This window comes from Diorhabda sublineata, chromosome 4 (genome assembly GCF_026230105.1).
Source record: "Diorhabda sublineata isolate icDioSubl1.1 chromosome 4, icDioSubl1.1, whole genome shotgun sequence".
NCBI lineage: Eukaryota > Metazoa > Arthropoda > Insecta > Coleoptera > Chrysomelidae > Diorhabda > Diorhabda sublineata.
The window spans coordinates 38,296,872-38,315,014 of NC_079477.1; the positions used below are offsets into that span (position 1 = coordinate 38,296,872).

The following is an 18,143-nucleotide window of genomic DNA, read 5'->3' on the forward strand; positions in this document are numbered from 1 at the left end:
AAAACAAGAAAAATTCTTCAATTTTTGTGGTACATGTTGTTTCACTGTTATGTAAAAATTTATCAAATTTGTCACCTTTTCATTTGTAACAGTTTTTGATCCCCTTATCGTCCTCAATTATTAATAATAATTTCTTTCCAAATAGGGAGCGCTACTTTGATTAAAGTCGCCGTTTCGGTGAGATCAATAAAATAACAAGCTTATCACGAATCGGTAATCTATATTATTTTTAGTAATAATAATTATTATTAAGAAATATGTATCGTACGGGGTCAAGAAAGGGTTACTTCCAACAGATGCGCGTCGTTCCATTCACGGTCAATGATCGATATGTGTACCTAATAATGACTTTTTGTCAGCTTTACCACAATTATAGATAAAATTTATTCTTGATTTCATCACGACATGAATGAATCGTAATAGAATAATTATAAAAGGAGGAAATGAGATACATTTCTGGTGTACAAATCCATAGTTTACATACCAACAGTTTTTCCTTCTAATTCGCTTTTAAGAAACGGTTTTCGATTATGATGATGATTGGATTGTGGTCAAACAAACAAAATAGAATATTTCACTATTAGAATGTAAAGATCACTTCTAACAATTATCGAAGTAGATTTTTTTCGAAATTTGAATTTAGTACAGTGAACCAAGCAAATTAACTCGTAATTTTAAAGATCTTCATGGATTAGTTTGAAATTTTGACAGAAGCTCAAAAATGATATACCAGGGGTGAATGCCACCCTTACGGGGGGTCGATAGAGATTTAAATTTTATAAAGAAAATGTAGATTGAAGTTTTTTGTTTATGTGAATAATTTCCGAGTTATTCGCGATTGAAAATTAAAAAAAAACACGTTTTTCGACATTTTTTCACGAAAAACTTGAAATTTACGCATTTTCTGGAAAAAATTATTCTTATCAAAATTGAAGCTTATAAAAAAACAAAGAAATCAGTTTAACTTGAATTTTTTTTTTTTTCGTAAATTTATGTAGAGGTTTGAGCTCAAATAACGGAAAAACGATCAATTTTTCATAAAACATTGTAATAAACATTTTTAAAGTACTTTTTCAGACCTTTAAAATGAGCTTTTATAAAACCGTCTAGCCCGAAAATTAAACGAGTTATGATGAAAATAAGTTAAGTAACTCGAATTCGAAAAACTAAACCACGTTTTTCGACATTTTTTCACGAAAAACTCGAAAATTACGCGTTTTCTGGAAAAACTTATTCTTATCAAAATTGAAGCTTATAAAATAACAAAGAAATTAGTCAGTTTGATTTGGATTTTTTTAATAATATTCAGCAATTTATGAGTCACTTAAAATCAATTTTTTCTTTTTCGTAAATTTATGCAGAGGTTTGAGCTCAAATAACGGAAAAACGATCAATTTTTCATAAAACATTGTAATAAACATTTTTAAAGTACTTTTTCAGACCTTTAAAATGACCTTTTATAAAACCGTCTAGCCCGAAAATTAAGCGAGTTATGATGAAAATAAGTTAAGTAACTCGAATTCGAAAAACTAAACCACGTTTTTCGACATTTTTTCACGAAAAACTCGAAAATTACGCGTTTTCTGGAAAAACTTATTCTTATCAAAATTGAAGCTTATAAAAAAACAAAGAAATTAGTCAGTTTGATTTAGATTTTTTTAATAATATTCAGCAATTTATGAGTCACTTAAAATCAATTTTTTCTTTTTCGTAAATTTATGCAGAGGTTTGAGCTCAAATAACGGAAAAACGATCAATTTTTCATAAAACATTGTAATAAACATTTTTAAAGTACTTTTTCAGACCTTTAAAATGACTTTTTATAAAACCGTCTAGCCCGAAAATTAAGCGAGTTATGATGAAAATAAGTTAAGTAACTCGAATTCGAAAAACTAAACCACGTTTTTCGACATTTTTTCACGAAAAACTCGAAAATTACGCGTTTTGTGGAAAAACTTATTCTTATCAAAATTGAAGCTTATAAAAAAACAAAGAAATTAGTCAGTTTGATTTAGATTTTTTTAATAATATTCAGCAATTTATGAGTCACTTAAAATCAATTTTTTCTTTTTCGTAAATTTATGCAGAGGTTTGAGCTCAAATAACGGAAAAACGATCAATTTTTCATAAAACATTGTAATAAACATTTTTAAAGTACTTTTTCAGACCTTTAAAATGAGCTTTTATAAAACCGTCTAGCCCGAAAATTAAACGAGTTATGATGAAAATAAGTTAAGTAACTCGAATTCGAAAAACTAAACCACGTTTTTCGACATTTTTTCACGAAAAACTCGAAAATTACGCGTTTTCTGGAAAAACTTATTCTTATCAAAATTGAAGCTTATAAAATAACAAAGAAATTAGTCAGTTTGATTTGGATTTTTTTAATAATATTCAGCAATTTATGAGTCACTTAAAATCAATTTTTTCTTTTTCGTAAATTTATGCAGAGGTTTGAGCTCAAATAACGGAAAAACGATCAATTTTTCATAAAACATTGTAATAAACATTTTTAAAGTACTTTTTCAGACCTTTAAAATGACTTTTTATAAAACCGTCTAGCCCGAAAATTAAGCGAGTTATGATGAAAATAAGTTAAGTAACTCGAATTCGAAAAACTAAACCACGTTTTTCGACATTTTTTCACGAAAAACTCGAAAATTACGCGTTTTCTGGAAAAACTTATTCTTATCAAAATTGAAGCTTATAAAAAAACAAAGAAATTAGTCAGTTTGATTTAGATTTTTTTTAATAATATTCAGCAATTTATGAGTCACTTAAAATCAATTTTTTCTTTTTCGTAAATTTATGCAGAGGTTTGAGCTCAAATAACGGAAAAACGATCAATTTTTCATAAAACATTGTAATAAACATTTTTAAAGTACTTTTTCAAACCTTTAAAATGACCTTTTATAAAACCGTCTAGCCCGAAAATTAAGCGAGTTATGATGAAAATAAGTTAAGTAACTCGAATTCGAAAAACTAAACCACGTTTTTCGACATTTTTTCACGAAAAACTCGAAAATTACGCGTTTTCTGGAAAAACTTATTCTTATCAAAATTGAAGCTTATAAAAAAACAAAGAAATTAGTCAGTTTAAATTAAATTTTTTGAATAATATTCAGCAACTTATGAGACACTTAAAACCAACTTTTGCATTTTCAAAAATTTATGCAGAGATTTGAGCTCAAATAACGGAAAAACGATCAATTTTTCATAAAACATTGTAATAAACATTTTTAAAGTACTTTTTCAGACCTTTAAAATGACCTTTTATAAAACCGTCTAGCCCGAAAATTAAGCGAGTTATGGTGAAAATAAGTGAAGTAACTCGAATTTGGGAAAAAATAAAGTTGACACCACGTGCGGCAAAATTAAAATTAATCGTAGCCCATGTAAAATTATTTTTGTTTAAGCCCTAACAACACGTTGTAAAAGTTTGAATGGTTTAGAACACGTATATTTTGAAAAAAGTTGTTAAATGTGAAATTTTTTTTTTCGATTTTTTTTACTTTTTCAAAATATCTCATAAACTATTGGATCAACGAAAAAATGTTGTTGTAACTAAAATTTAGCTTTTATTTTACTGAACATTTCGCTTTTTTTTTAAACTCAGTAGCTTGAAAATTAAACGAGATATAAGCATTTGGAGTATTGATTTCAATACTAAGGGACAGTCTTTTTTACCCTTTACCGTCAAAATTTTCTGAAGAAAAGGGTTGCAACTGTCATGGTTTTGTAGCTTATGAAATTCCCTACAAAATGATGTAAAAAGCTTAAATATTGATTCAAATAAGCAGATATTTTACGAAAATCTGTTACATTAAATATTTTTTTCGTTAACATACAGTTGATTGGCTTCTTATCATATAAAAATCATAAAAATGTCCAGACTCTACATATCAGAAGCTTCAAAAAAGTGTAAAAAATTCTATATTGGGTTCTATTATAATTATATTTGTAACGATATTATGCAAAACGGTCAATAATTACCGGATATTACAAAGATCTACCACTTTTTTCAACGACATTTACCTTGTATAATCAGTAATTTAAATTACGCACATTGTATTGAGAAAAACTTGCGAGTGAGCCGTTTATGATTTGCATTAAAATCTTATGGAATTCCAAGAATTAAAACCCACGACGAAATAAAGTAATAAACACATCCGATATTAATTAAGTAGATTCTGAGGCGCAGATAACTGTAACAAGTCGTGCAGACTGTCCGATGGAATGTTTGCCTACATTCATTCTTAATGCCCAATAGTTAATCAAATTATTTTAAATGTAATTATTTCATTCGAAACGACGAAAAGTTTCCTCGAGATGTCAGATAAAAATCGTGATCAAAAATGATGAGAGCAGTTTCTTCAACTGATTTAGATTCGTTAAAATAACTAGTGCCCGTATCACGAATTGTTTAAATAGAGACCGCGGGCATTTAAAGTAGAATAATTAAATAAAATAAAGTCCTACAACAACTCTTACCACAAGCATAAACACTAACCAGCAAACGAACTGCTGGCGTTTTAATATTCAAGCTGTTGTAATATTAGTGTTCTGCACACTCTTTCCATGGCTTACGACGACTCACTTTGTAGTCCCAGCAGTCTAAAATAGTGGGGCGATTTCACTGGAGAAGTTCGTTGCAACCAGTCCAGCTCAATACATAACACAGTGGTTAGGTGCGGAGTAAATAGCTTTTTTCGCGCTCAATTTATAATCTGACGTACGTAAAGTGTTGGTTCTATTAAACCACAGTTAAAAGCGTTATTCAATACAAATATAAGTACATGAAAAAGTTTTGTTTTCATAAAAAGAGTGTTAGTCCTTAGGTATTAATGGTTTGAGGGATAGATAATAAGTCCATGTATTTTTGCTTATATAACGGGATTTCTTCGGAATATAAATCCTTAAAACGTTGTGGAAGATCATCCCATTTATTATCAAAGGATAACTTGTGACATGACACAGTTTTTTCAATTTATAACTTTTCCGTTTAAATCTCAAAATCGTCAAAAATCGAGTTACGACAAGCTGAATATATATATATGTAGTTATTTTAAATTTTCTTGACAGTTATTTTTATCTATCGCAGTAAAACAAAGTTTATCTTATCTCACTTCTAATTAAATAAAAGGAGATTGCCGATTACCGTCTGGTTCCGGTTAAATCATATTTGGGGAAAAAGGTGACATATACTAATTTCCGCATTTTTACGTATATAAAACGATGTTCTCACGTGCACAAATTTTTACAGGATTGGTTTTTATAAACTGTTATATCTGAAAAACTTCTCATATGAAAATTTCCAACTGAAATAATTGAAAAATAACTAAAAACCTGCGTACATATTGAATATTGTAGTAATTATTCTACAAATTTGACCCAAATCACTCACTCATCCTGAAGATGTCAGCACTTATAAGTATGGGAAATATATTTGCACACACTTTGAGATATTCTCAACAAAATTTCAGCCGTTTCGAACGCTTAATTTCTGTTTGACAATCGTCGGAAATATTTTATTGAAAATGTCGAGCTATCATTGAATATTTGTTTTTCAATAGCAATGTGTCTACAGGACTGACGGAGGCGTTAGACACTATCATTTACGACCGTAAAATTTTGGACAGCTGAATTCAAACGCAGCCAATCAGCTCGACTAACGAAGGGACGGCCAAAAACTGCAACAACCAACGATATCATCGAATAAACTCACTATAAGGTAACGGACGATCTCAGATTAAGGTTAGAAAGATATGAAGAGGCTTAAATGAAAACTAATTCCACCATTACACTCCTGGAATGAAAAAACGTCTAGACAGTGGATTGCAAAGGACGTGCCGGCCCCTAAAAAAGCAAAGACACTTTTCAAATACCAACGTTCCAGTATTAGAAGTCTTATTCACCCTTCAGGGGACTCTCATTCCTTTCAATATAGATGTTGCCTTGGGAAACGTATAGAAATCGCATTAAAGAAGACATGAGGATGATTTAATATCAGGATATCGAATTTGGCTTGCTCCTATTAACATACCAAGCCCATAATTCGGGTCGTTTTTCCTTATAATATTGTTTACATAGGACAACCATCTCATTATTTGGTTAATAGATTAAAAAGTCATCAATACCAGAAAAAGATTATATCAATGATAAGAATGATTTGATTAATTCCAATCTAATTTAGAATTTTAATGTGATTTTAATAAATCTCTGAGGACTCTATATAAAAATTTTCGTTCCTCATCCAAAAGTTTATTTTATGATTTGTCGGCAATACATGTTGTGGTTTGAAGTTTACCTTTTTGATTATTATGATATCTAATTGAATACGCTTTTGATTTTTTTATAAATTTAGATCCATCAAAAATATTGCGCGCTCAGAATGGGGCGGACATAATGCCGCTAGATGACGTTCGAGTAAAAAGCAACAATCAGGTGTTGAAGTCGATTCGTAAAATACGAAGTAGACACCTAGCATTTTGTATGTGCCTATTTTGATTGTCCTCGGTATCAAGTGTGGTGGTTCTTTTTTGTTCATAATCCAATACTCACTGCCATACAACGCCCTTGGTTGTATAACTTGTAAATGCGTAACTTGGAGGCTCTAAAATATCTTAATAGTCTTCCTAGGACTCCGAACGTTTTGTTTCATTTCTCCACACTTTTGTAGATTTCCCTGGTTTCACCTCCTTCGTTTATCACTGTCACTCCCAGGTATCCGAACTCCTGGACTTTCTCAAATCCATACTACTTGTTTTGCTCCGTCGCCACTTGGTTGAGGCCATTCAGATCCCTTTCCATCTCCATATATTCGGTCTTTTGTTCATTTATTCATCTGCGTAGGCAAGGATTTATGTTTTGTTATTGGAAATCATCCACTTGGTTCGGATGGTGCTACTGCTCAGGATCATTTCTAATACAAGGTTAAACAGCAATGGTGATAGTGATATTTCGAGTGCTGCTAGCGTCTGGAACAAATCTTTTCTCCAAAAATTCACAAATAGGAGCTTCAGGTTTATCCTTGGTAAGAGATATTGTTCTGGATTGCGTTTAGTATGAAAATTTGATCACTAGATAACTTCCACTTTTAAAGCCTCCTTGATACTCGCCTACGTGTTTTCAATTATAAAAATTATACTGTTCGATGAACTGATTATTTACACCCCTATTTTCCTTTACCCGGAACGTGCGTCCCAAAAATATGAACTTTAGAAAAAATCGGAACGACAATCAACAACAAAAAGACAAACAGGAAAAATATTTTCGGGTATAAATCGAAAAAAATCGATCCTAGGAAAAAATTGATGGGAACCAAAATTGTAGGAAATTTAATTTTAAACAACTTTTGTGATAACAATTTTTCGTGTAAAATTGAAAATAAACGAGTTATTCAGCAGACAAAAAATAATCCTTTAAATCAAGACGGCGGATGCGGCAACAAGTCTGGTACCTCTACTTCTGAATCTCAGCCCTTCTTTAAAGCCAATCCGACAGGGCTAAGAGTTTTATAGTGATTTTCGTAACATCTATTCAAAAAAGTGAAAAAATTTGATGTTTGATTCATAAAGAAAACTTTTGTGATACATTTAGTAATAGAATAATATTGATTTGTACTTGTATAGTAACGGTTTATATTTTATAATCTCTCAGGAAGCAACTGTACTAAAAAAAAAATAATATTCTATAGATAATTCACGAGAAGACCTTGATTTCCTTCGAGTGTATCGAACTTTAAATCGCACTTTTTATTGTTTACATCTAATGTGATTGTGGGAATGATCTACTTTTCATACATAATTATCTCCCCTTTTCGAAAATATATTATTTGATAAGACTAATGCGAAGGTACAACCCTTTATTTGCCAACGTCTCACATTCTACATAGAATAAACTGACACCTGGCTTACAAGAGTTTACATTTTCAATATCAACACACTTAAACTTAAACTATCTATTTATACCTCTCGAATATCTCTAAACGAAGTCTTTTTTCATATTGTCGCCCATATATTTACATTAGTAGCTAATTTACTATACAAAATTAGGAAAAATCTTCCTAAAAACATTTTTTTTTAATAATGTGAAGCTTTCCACGTGCAAGTCTACTTGATCCAATCCTATATCTTGTATATTCAGTTGATAACCTAACAAATCATCAGGATCCTGATGCTGCTTCTCAAATATTTCAGAAAAACTTGGTCGTGAATAAAAATAAATCTCTTGCATGTTATCTACACCCAATGGAGAAAGACCAGTCCAACTGTTGTATTGAACGAGACTTTTCTGTAATTGGCTTAAAACTCAGCGAACTGTACTAGTTAATAGGTCGAAGATTCTTACTGACAATCAACAAAAAACTGTTACTACGAGAATATATTGAAAAATTCTAAGCCTTAGCCAACATATTCTCGTCTTAATTGAATCCATTTATTACACAGCGAACCTGCAACGTCTCTAGACCTTTTCAAAAGAAATGCTGCAAACCAGACCTCCACAGCTTTTATTACCTCCTAGTTCGAAGAAAATTTACGACCTTTTAAACCTTTTTTTCAGTTAAAGAAAGAGATGATACTCGAACGGAGCCAAATCTGGTGAATAAATTTAGTAATTCAAACCCTAAATCACGAATTTCTTGCATGGCAACACATTTGGATAGCTTTCCACGTCTTTTCTCTTTATTTTTTTCCCGTAGAGTGGTCAGTAATGTCGAATAGTGATCTCCAGCTATTGATCTACCCTCTAACCAAAAAATCGATCATGATTACTCCTTGGTAATCCCAAAACACTGAAGCGAGAACTTTTCCAGCAGTTTTTTGGACACGAAACTTCTTAGATCTTGGAGAACCAGAGTGTCGCCATTCCGTCGATTGTTACTTTGTTTCTGGATCGTAGAAATGTACCCAAGTCTCAATCATAGTAACAATTCGGCTTAAGAAGTCTACGTCGTTTTCAAATCGAGCACGGATCGAACGCGATGCTTCTACCCTTGCACGCTTTTGGTCAACATTCAAACGCGTTCTTATAAAATATTTAGTGCTTCAGATCAGATCCGTTTTAACCCAATTCGATGTTCTGATAAAATCAAGTCATGAACTGCATCGATATTTTCGGGAACTGACATAGAAACTGACCTTCCCGATCGGTCATCATCTTCAATGGAAAATTTACCTCTTTTGAAGCTTGCAGTCCAATTTTTCACGAAGGACATTGATCACCAAGGGTATTAAGCATCTCTTCGTAAATTTGCTTACCTCTTAACCCTTTTAAATACAGGTAGTACTTGATGATGCGACATCATCGCATTGGAAATAATCCCAAAGCATTAATTGAACCCAGGGAGACTACATATTCCGTAGGAATTACCTGAAAACTTTTAGTGTCATAATCTATGTGTAATGCAGTTATGCCGTAATAAAACTGTAATATTTTTATGAGAAATTAGTGTTTAAAAAAGTTGAAAATCACTTTAAAATATCCTTCTATATAGAAAAACATATCAAGTTAAGAATGCCAGAACAAAATTTCAAAGCATTGAACAAGGAACGATATTGTTTCAACATTAGATTGCCTTAGGATGTCATTTTCACTGCGATTTAACTCTTAATATGAATAATATTACTCAATAAGTTGTGTGACTGAAACACAGATGGCGCTGCCATTGTCACATCCATATCACGTTTATGAACTAGTAACTTTCATAAGACTATGTGTAAAATTTTTTACAATTTTTAAAACAATGGATTCAAAAATATTTCGTGTGTTAATTTATCATTGCTTCTTGATGGAAAAAAAATATTGTACAAGCTCAGCAATGGCTTCAAAAGAGTTATCCAGACTCTGTTCCTTCGAAAACAATTATTTGTTAGTGTTTTGCTGAATTTAAAAACGGGGTCGTACAGACACCGATGGTGGTAAACGTTCTCGTTGTCCAATTGAGGTGGTTATTCCAGAAAACAACAAAAAGGTCCACAAATTGGTTACATCTAATCGTAAATTGAAATTGCGTGAGACAGCTTAGGCACGTGTTTACATTTGACCATGAGAAAGTTTTTTTGAAAGTGGATCAAAAACGAAAACATGTTGATGATTCAGAACAGTGTTTGGCTATGTTTACACATATGTGACAATAGATGAAACTTGGATCCATCACTTCTAAGTGGACTGCAGCCGGTGAACGACATCCGAAGCGTCCAAATGTACGACAGTGAACTGGAAAGGTTATAGGTTAAGTATTTGGGGATGCGCATGGAATATTGTTCTTAAACTATCTCTAAAAGTGAGAGGCTTGTTGGGTGGTTTGAATGCAAAAATTAAGGCCTCAAAGGTCTTATTGAGTCGCATCTCCGATATGCCCTTCTCTTCTGGGGTACATGTGGTGCGACTCAGCAGTGTTGACTGCAGGGACTTGTTTAAAAAATTGAAAAATTCTGACACACTCTTCCTTATTCATCTTTGAATCATTACAGGTCATTGCACTTAGGAACGCGAAGCACGACTTTTATCTACCTACTCCAGGTTTAGAATTAGTCAAGGGCTCAATATTTTACAATGCATTAAAAAATGCACAATCACTTGCCAATTGAAATCTAATCGATGTCATATTTTCCCGCAGTTCGCAATAATTTGAGGGCATATTTACTGGAAAGTACCTTATAGTTTGGTTATTTCTATGTTCGTTTTTTAGTTTTTACTAACTTTTGTCTAAAAATTGCAACAGTTTTTCGACAATAAAGCGTTTGTCTCAGACACAATTACACCAGTTGCTAGTATAATATTTTGTTTGCGCCGGCCGTGTTGAAATTTTGTAAAACTGTCCTGACCCGTGTTCCAAATTTAATTTCAACAATCGTGTTATTTAAGCATATAAAAATGTGTCTCACCATACCCGAGGCGCATTATTGCGAAAGGTACCGCCCCAGTCATGGTTTCTAATGACCCATAGAACCATTAGACGCCGCTGATATGGGCATGCGACTCTCGGTTCTATCGTGAGCCAATCTAGAGAGCTAAATTAATATCAGAGCTACGTTACGTAGCATTGGCGGCGACTTTGACCTGACCGCCCGTCGAGAACCCACTTGGTTCTCTATCTTGAACGCTTGTGGGTACTGCTATGATATCCCGTTTAATGTTGCGCGTTAAATTTTTAATATATATCATAATATAACGTTGTATTATTCCATTGGTGTATTTTTTTTTTTTTTTGAAATTATTCCTGCATTGAACTTGCATTTGAAGTTAAAGGTTATCGTAAAATTTTTCGGAGCCTAAGATACTACTACTTCTGGGAAATAAATCCGAGAATTAATTGCTTATCGAATGAATGGATTAAATGACAGTATTACTAATTTATTAAATTGAGATTAATTATTTCTGATTGAAATATATCGGAGATAATTATTATTATTGAACAATTTCCTGTTGGTTCAATATGTATATACATCCGGCTAATTATTTTTCACAACTTGATAAGAGACGAGCTCAAAGTTGCAAATATTTAAATCTAGCTTATTATTAAACAGGGTCGGCATCAGTATAACACTTCCAAAACTTCATAATGTTGTAAATTTCCGAAAAAATAGTTATTAAGTTTTCGAGAAGCTTCCTAGAAATGGGCCTCTACGACCAATCCACCTATTAGGAAAGTTGAGAAGTTATTACACACTATTCCTATCCACTCGCCCCTTTCGGAGATATCACCCTTAAAAGCTGGAGATTAAAATTGAATTTTCATTTCAGTACAGATCGAACGCGATGCTTCTACCCTTGCACGCGTTTGGTCAACATTCAAACCTTTGGAAGGATCCATTTTGCAGCAATTTTGCAACTATATGATGAACGCTTCAGATCAGATCCGTTTTAACCCTGTTCGACGGTCTGATAAAATCACGTCTCCAATTTTTCACGAAGGACATTGATCACCAAGGGTATTAAGCATCTCTTCCTAAATCTGCTTACCTCTTAACCCTTTTAAATACAGGTAGTACTTGATGATGGACTCTTTTAACTTATCGCGTAGCTCTGGTTGACATTTTTGACGTCAAACTTTACACTTACACTTCTACTAAGTTATTGTTGTTTGCTATGGTAACGCAATATTTTGCCCGGAAATTCTTCTATAATAATATTTCCTTTGTTTCAGGGTATTAAGCGACAACGACAAGAAACCGTTCGTCGAAGAAGCAGAAAGACTTCGCGTAATACACAAACGGGAACACCCCGATTACAAGTACCAACCACGCCGAAGAAAACAAAATAAAGGCCCGACGGAATCGATTCACCAACTGTCTCACACTCAAACAACAACATATACACGTACTATGAAACAAGAAGACTCGCCGTGCAGTCCAAGAAGCCACAGTTCAACATCTCCCTCGACGTGTTCCTCGCAACCAAACAGCCCTTTGATTTCAACACAATTACTCAAATCTTGCGAACAACACAACTTCGATCTCGACACTTATCAAAGGATACAGGAAATAGACAGCAGCTACATGACCGATGAATGCTTGGATAGCAGCGACTTTGATCAATATCTCCCCAACGAAACTTACCAACAATTCCATAAAGACGACACAAATAACAATTACAAAAACAAGAGGTTATGTACAGATTCGTCGATGGCTTCTAGCGACAATTCTTTCAACAGGTACCACGAATTGCAACCGAGTTCGGTAGTAAAAACTGAAAGGTACTTGCAATCTAATCCAAATGGTGTATATACATATCCGCCCGCGTCGTCCAGCTATTACTCAAACAATACCCAGTATTTACCTTCGTATCAATATTTACCTCAGAGGCCCATGTTCGGCGGCTCGTCGGCGGTTGGGAATTATTCTAGTATCGATGGAAACAACGAAACTTGGGGACATTATAGTGTGTAATACGTTTGTTAATTTAAAGTGATATAAATAGTTAAATATAGAATCTCTCGTTTTAAATTGCGCAGTGACAAAAAAAACTTCTCGGAGATGTTTCATCACAATCTGGCGATTGTGATATCGAGGGGACTGTTTTTGTATGGGTACTAATTTCTGACTAGAGTTTTTTGGTATCTAGGACCAAAATTTCTAGTTAAAATAACTTTAAATGTAATCAGTGATCCGAAATATCATTCTATTGTCACACACTGTACATGTTAATAATAAAGATATTGATGCTGCAAATGCTAAGGGTTGTGTCAGCTTATTCAAGGGGCTATTTTAGGAGTATTTTGGTTCAATATATTCGCTTCATTCCACTTCATCAAATAGAATCAGATACTTGAAAGAATTGAGCAATTGAGCAAGGTTATCTAAATGTCTTTTTACATAGAGGTTATATTTTTATATAAAAAACGACCGAATTCAATCATTTTTCTTCAAAGAAAAGCTGCAACTTTCGATCAAAGAACTCAGTTAATTTAGCAAATTTCTGGTCTGGTTCTATATCATTTTTAGTTCGCTCGACGTGTTGATTTTGTTAGCCAATGAGGTTTGCATTGTTTAGAGGACGCAATTTTATTTTTGGGACAAGTGTGGGGGGTCCGCGCAGACGCTACGCTCTCGCACTACACACTCCGTCATTGTTGTCATTCAGGCGTCAGTCGGCGTTGTGCTACAACCCCGTGAACATGTCCGTCAATTATTGATGCTGAAGAGAGAATGAGTCGTGTGTCTTGACTTGATAGAATGGTTAAAGAAAACCGTCGATTCACCATTACTGCGTGTACCAATCTTTTGGTAATAAAATTATTGTTTCATTTGAACTTGTCTTTTACTTATAGCGTATCGAAGGTTGAAATAAAAACGGCCCTCGTATCATATATCAAAAATAATATAGCGAAACTGTATATTATATCAATTATGTCATGACATTTGTTATAGGTTATTGCTGATCCCTGATAGGTTAGTATTCTAATAATTTTGCTATCGGGAAGTGATATTTTGAAAAATTAAAAATAAATCCACTTCTTATTTGATATCATTTATACGACTTAAGCTATCTATACATTACTTATAATTTTTGTTAAGCGTTCGTTTCGAAAATTTACTATTTTGCGTTTCATTTCACGTGCTTTATTTTTTGTAAGGTTATATTTTTAGAAAATATTTTTTATAAATTCAGTTGAATAAATTTTATTGAAGCTACTATGTTTTTTCTCTTATCACCTACCTATGAATTTATTATTTAAGGCAAATTGAAAAATATCGATCGATCGGACCGTCGACCCTTCGATTATAACGTCTAGAGGAGATGACGAAAAATATCACGATTTTTTATAATTTAATTTCTGTATAATGTTCAATAAAACATAAGTGTACCTAATACTATGTAATTTTTATTCTGTTGAAATAAAATTCTTCGGGCACGCCTTTGGTACACTATTTTCAGTGTTTGTGAATGGATAACAATAGGATAAACCCATATATCGACCCCAAAACTCGGGTAGTACTACCTGCACTTGACAAAAAAAAAAAATTTACAACGAAATCAATGCCAAACTATTAAAGTGGCGTAAATATTCGTTGGATCACTATGTTTTTGCATACCTAATGAGATTTTATTACTCTATACCTTTCTAAAATAAGCTATAACAACTTAAATTGTAGCAACGACATCGCAGGATTGTTCAATTATCGTAAAGGGAATCTAATACGAAGTGGACCAGCCAAATGGAAGAAATTCGTTAATAAATATATGAAGGCGTGTTGGGACTAACTCTTGGACACGTCCATTGGTATTTTTGAATGAATCTTCTAACAGAAATGCACAAAAATAACCACTGGGTACGCTTCTGAAAGGATTGTGAAGATTTATAAGAGGACACAGGCAAGAAATGAAAGAAATAGTAAAAGTAAAACATATAGGAATAAAAACCTGGATAGACTACCTAAAAATATTGTACTCACAAAACCAACTCACAACCAGACATCACAACTGATGAAGAAACCAGAATAAGTACAAAGGAAATGGAGGAAGCTCAGAGAAAACTAAAAAACCGAAAGGCAACTGGCAGTGATGAAGATTGTGGGAAAGCAATGACCGAGCAGTTGGCACTGTTCACAAAAAAGTATCTGATGAATGGAAAACAAGTATACTAATTCCACTGATTAAAAAAGGTGACAGAAAATAACCGGAAAACTATAGAGGAATCGATCTTTTAAACACTACTCTAAAAATGACAACCAAAATTTTAATCCAAGAACCAGTAGGTGATCCGTAAGCTTTCTTACAATCCCATTTATCAAGGATCTTCAGTCGTTTTTCTTTGGGGTCTTCGTCTTCTACTGTGGTCTTTTCTTGTGGTTTTCCTTGAGCTGGTTGAGTCGTAGCTTGATGGAGGATTTTAGAAGATGAGTCCGAAAAAATGTCCTCCATCCCAAGATCGGCATCAAAAGAAAATTTTCATTTATCCACATAAAAGCTGTTCCCCAAAAAGCTGGTCAGGTTTTTAAAATCAAGAATACCATCGAAGCTCTGAAACTTTTGCTGTTCTAATTATTTGTACAAATTGACTAGGTACATAATTCGTTCCAGACTTTCTTGTCCGTTTGATTGCTTTTTCTATTACTGTATGTACGCAATCTCCTTCATTTTGCGTATGACCAGTGACAAGGAACTTATGACAAATGGAGTCGATGTTTTTGAATTTTCTTAAACACAACATGTACATCACAAAAACTCAATTGTTCTTCTATTGACCGCTGCAGTTATCAGAAAAGAAGATGAATTTTATCTGCTTCTCCATTTTTTATATTGTAAATGGATAAATTGTACGGTAACAATTTCCTTTTGGAAACGAATGTGCAGATCGCCATGTCAAAAAAGCCGCAAAGGATCATCCTGAAATCCCAATTCAGCCGGCGAATGATCTGAAGACTAACTTCAAAAACTTCTTTAAAAAGTTTTGGCTCGAATATATGGAGCAACCACACGAAACTTACGGTTATTTAATGTCGTCAGAAAGTAGTCCTGTCTACCAAAGGTGTCAAGTTCCTGTGACTGTTTAGCCCATCCTCACCGACTGCAGAGAATATCGCAGTCAACAGTTTGGTTTGAAAACCAACCTCAAGGAGAAACTTAACTGCCCGACGGAAATGGGGAGTTTCTTAAAGCCACCAAGCTGTATAAGAAAATACAATTAATTTATGTATTGTAATAGATGTACAGTCCTTTATTTAACTTATGTATCCGATGATTGTTTTTGTGTGCCAATGACCAGCGCTGTCGAGGCACGTTAAACTGAAATAAAAAAAAATTACTGTTGTAGCAGAATACAGATGCCTCACCTTGAGGAAAAACTTGTGTAAGTCATAGCAACAGACAATTACGTTATCTTTTCTTTCTCTACCAAATGCAAGTTCTTCCCATGTCAGTAAAGTATTTTGTACCCCTTTTCTCTACGTTGATATATATTGACCTTGTTTCTACTGATTCTAGCTAGAACTAGGACCGAAACCAAAATTGTCTTATCGCCTAGTTACCCATAACCTCTCCCAATTAGTTTCAAATCAATAACTAAGAAGCTCGATGCTTTGATAGAGTTTAAGTAATCCAAATCAAATCGGGCATCAACCTCAATTACTTACTTAATATTATCGTTACTATAAATTGTGTGTGTTTGGTCTTTCTATCAGTTTTATAGATTCCACTTCAACTCCTTTAAGGTGTCGTCTTCAATACTTCGTTTATTCAATTTGATATTCGTTTAGTACGCCAGTCAGATTAGTGTAACTAATTGTAATTATTAAATCCTCAGTTTGCTAAATAAATTGTTTTTAATTAGAAAGTTTTTGAATTTAGAGTTATTTAATTATAGCAACTTGGTGGTTTCTTACTAATTTCACATACTGTAGGTTTTTATTGAATGTTTAAGTGGTAAATCCACTTTTCACAATTACATAACCTCAATTTACAAGAGAATCGAACTTGTATTGAATGGCGTATATCGTCTCCACGTATTGTCTTAATTTTATACACCCTATATATGAGAATCGAATTTTTAATTATTTATTTGCGTACGTCAAGTTGATTTACAAAAATTATTTTCTAAAGATGCATCCTACGCCACTGATTAGAGGCTATATAATGTCTGTCAATCGAAAAGAGCTCTCAAGTAGAACTAAAATTAAAAATATGAAAGTCATTGCGACGAACTTATGGCGTTGCTTCATTCAAAATACCGCCGTGTAAACAATCCAGAAAAGTTGAAGGTGTAGAATTTTAACCCACACACTTGACCCTCCATATTCATGTCACTTCATCAAATCTCAAATCATTCTTTAGCTTAAAAATGCTGAATACTCAATCATCGACTGCACTGATTGGGGTGGCCAACTTAACGTTCTAAAATAGTTGAAAGACCGCACCTAAAGCTTTAGAAATTATGTAATTCCATTAAATCGAAATATATTTATAAATATACTCAGCCAACAAATAATTAACACTCTAGATTATTGGAATTGTTAAAATACAAAACTGGACTTCTTCATAAATAGAAAAGATCCAGAAACACGTTAATTTCTATATGTGGAAGTTCTATATTGAATCTGTAGTTTAGTCATGTCAAAGATACGTCCCGAGGGCCTCTTCCGGCCCGTGGGCCGTATGAATAAGGCCCGCGATCGCAATGTGTCACAGAAAGAAGAATCATGTTTTTTAGACCTTTTATACTTCATTAAATTCCTCTACGGATGTTTTAAATAATCTTACACTCAAGTATATAAGTAATTTCAAGGGCAGCGCGTGTCTAGACAAGCGCAAATATCCTATTATTTTAGTCGCGAACGATAGAATCTTCCACGCGCCTCGAGTCTAGACTAGAACCTTCCTTAACCATACAAAACGGATGCGTCGGCGCGACGTGAGTCAGTTGAGTCGATTAATCGAAGCTATACGGTTGGAGAAGGATTTTAATTGTACTGCGAAGTAGTGATTGTGAATTTGTTTGTGTAGTGCGCTTGAGATATCCATAATTGTTGTGTCGAGTTCCATAATTGTTACGATTGTGGCGTAATGTCATAAAAAAATGTCGATTCGTAATCGAACAGTTGCTGTTTGTGAGGAGTTTAATTTGAAGATATGCTATGATAGGAATGAAAATTCGATTTTTACACTGAAAAAATAATAATCGACACATTGTCATCTTTAAA

At 33.3% G+C, this 18,143-nt stretch overlaps 1 protein-coding gene across 1 annotated transcript in view; it reads left to right on the forward strand.

The window, feature by feature from the left end:
* Nucleotides 1–14,138, forward strand: part of LOC130443431 (transcription factor SOX-8) — a 31,669-nt gene extending 17,531 nt beyond the window's left edge. The window contains exon 3 of the mRNA XM_056778047.1: nucleotides 12,152–14,138. Coding sequence (XP_056634025.1) covers nucleotides 12,152–12,893 — 742 coding nt within the window. The 3' untranslated portion in view covers nucleotides 12,894–14,138. The remainder of the gene's footprint in view (nucleotides 1–12,151) is intronic.
* Nucleotides 14,139–18,143: the final 4,005 nt, after the last annotated feature.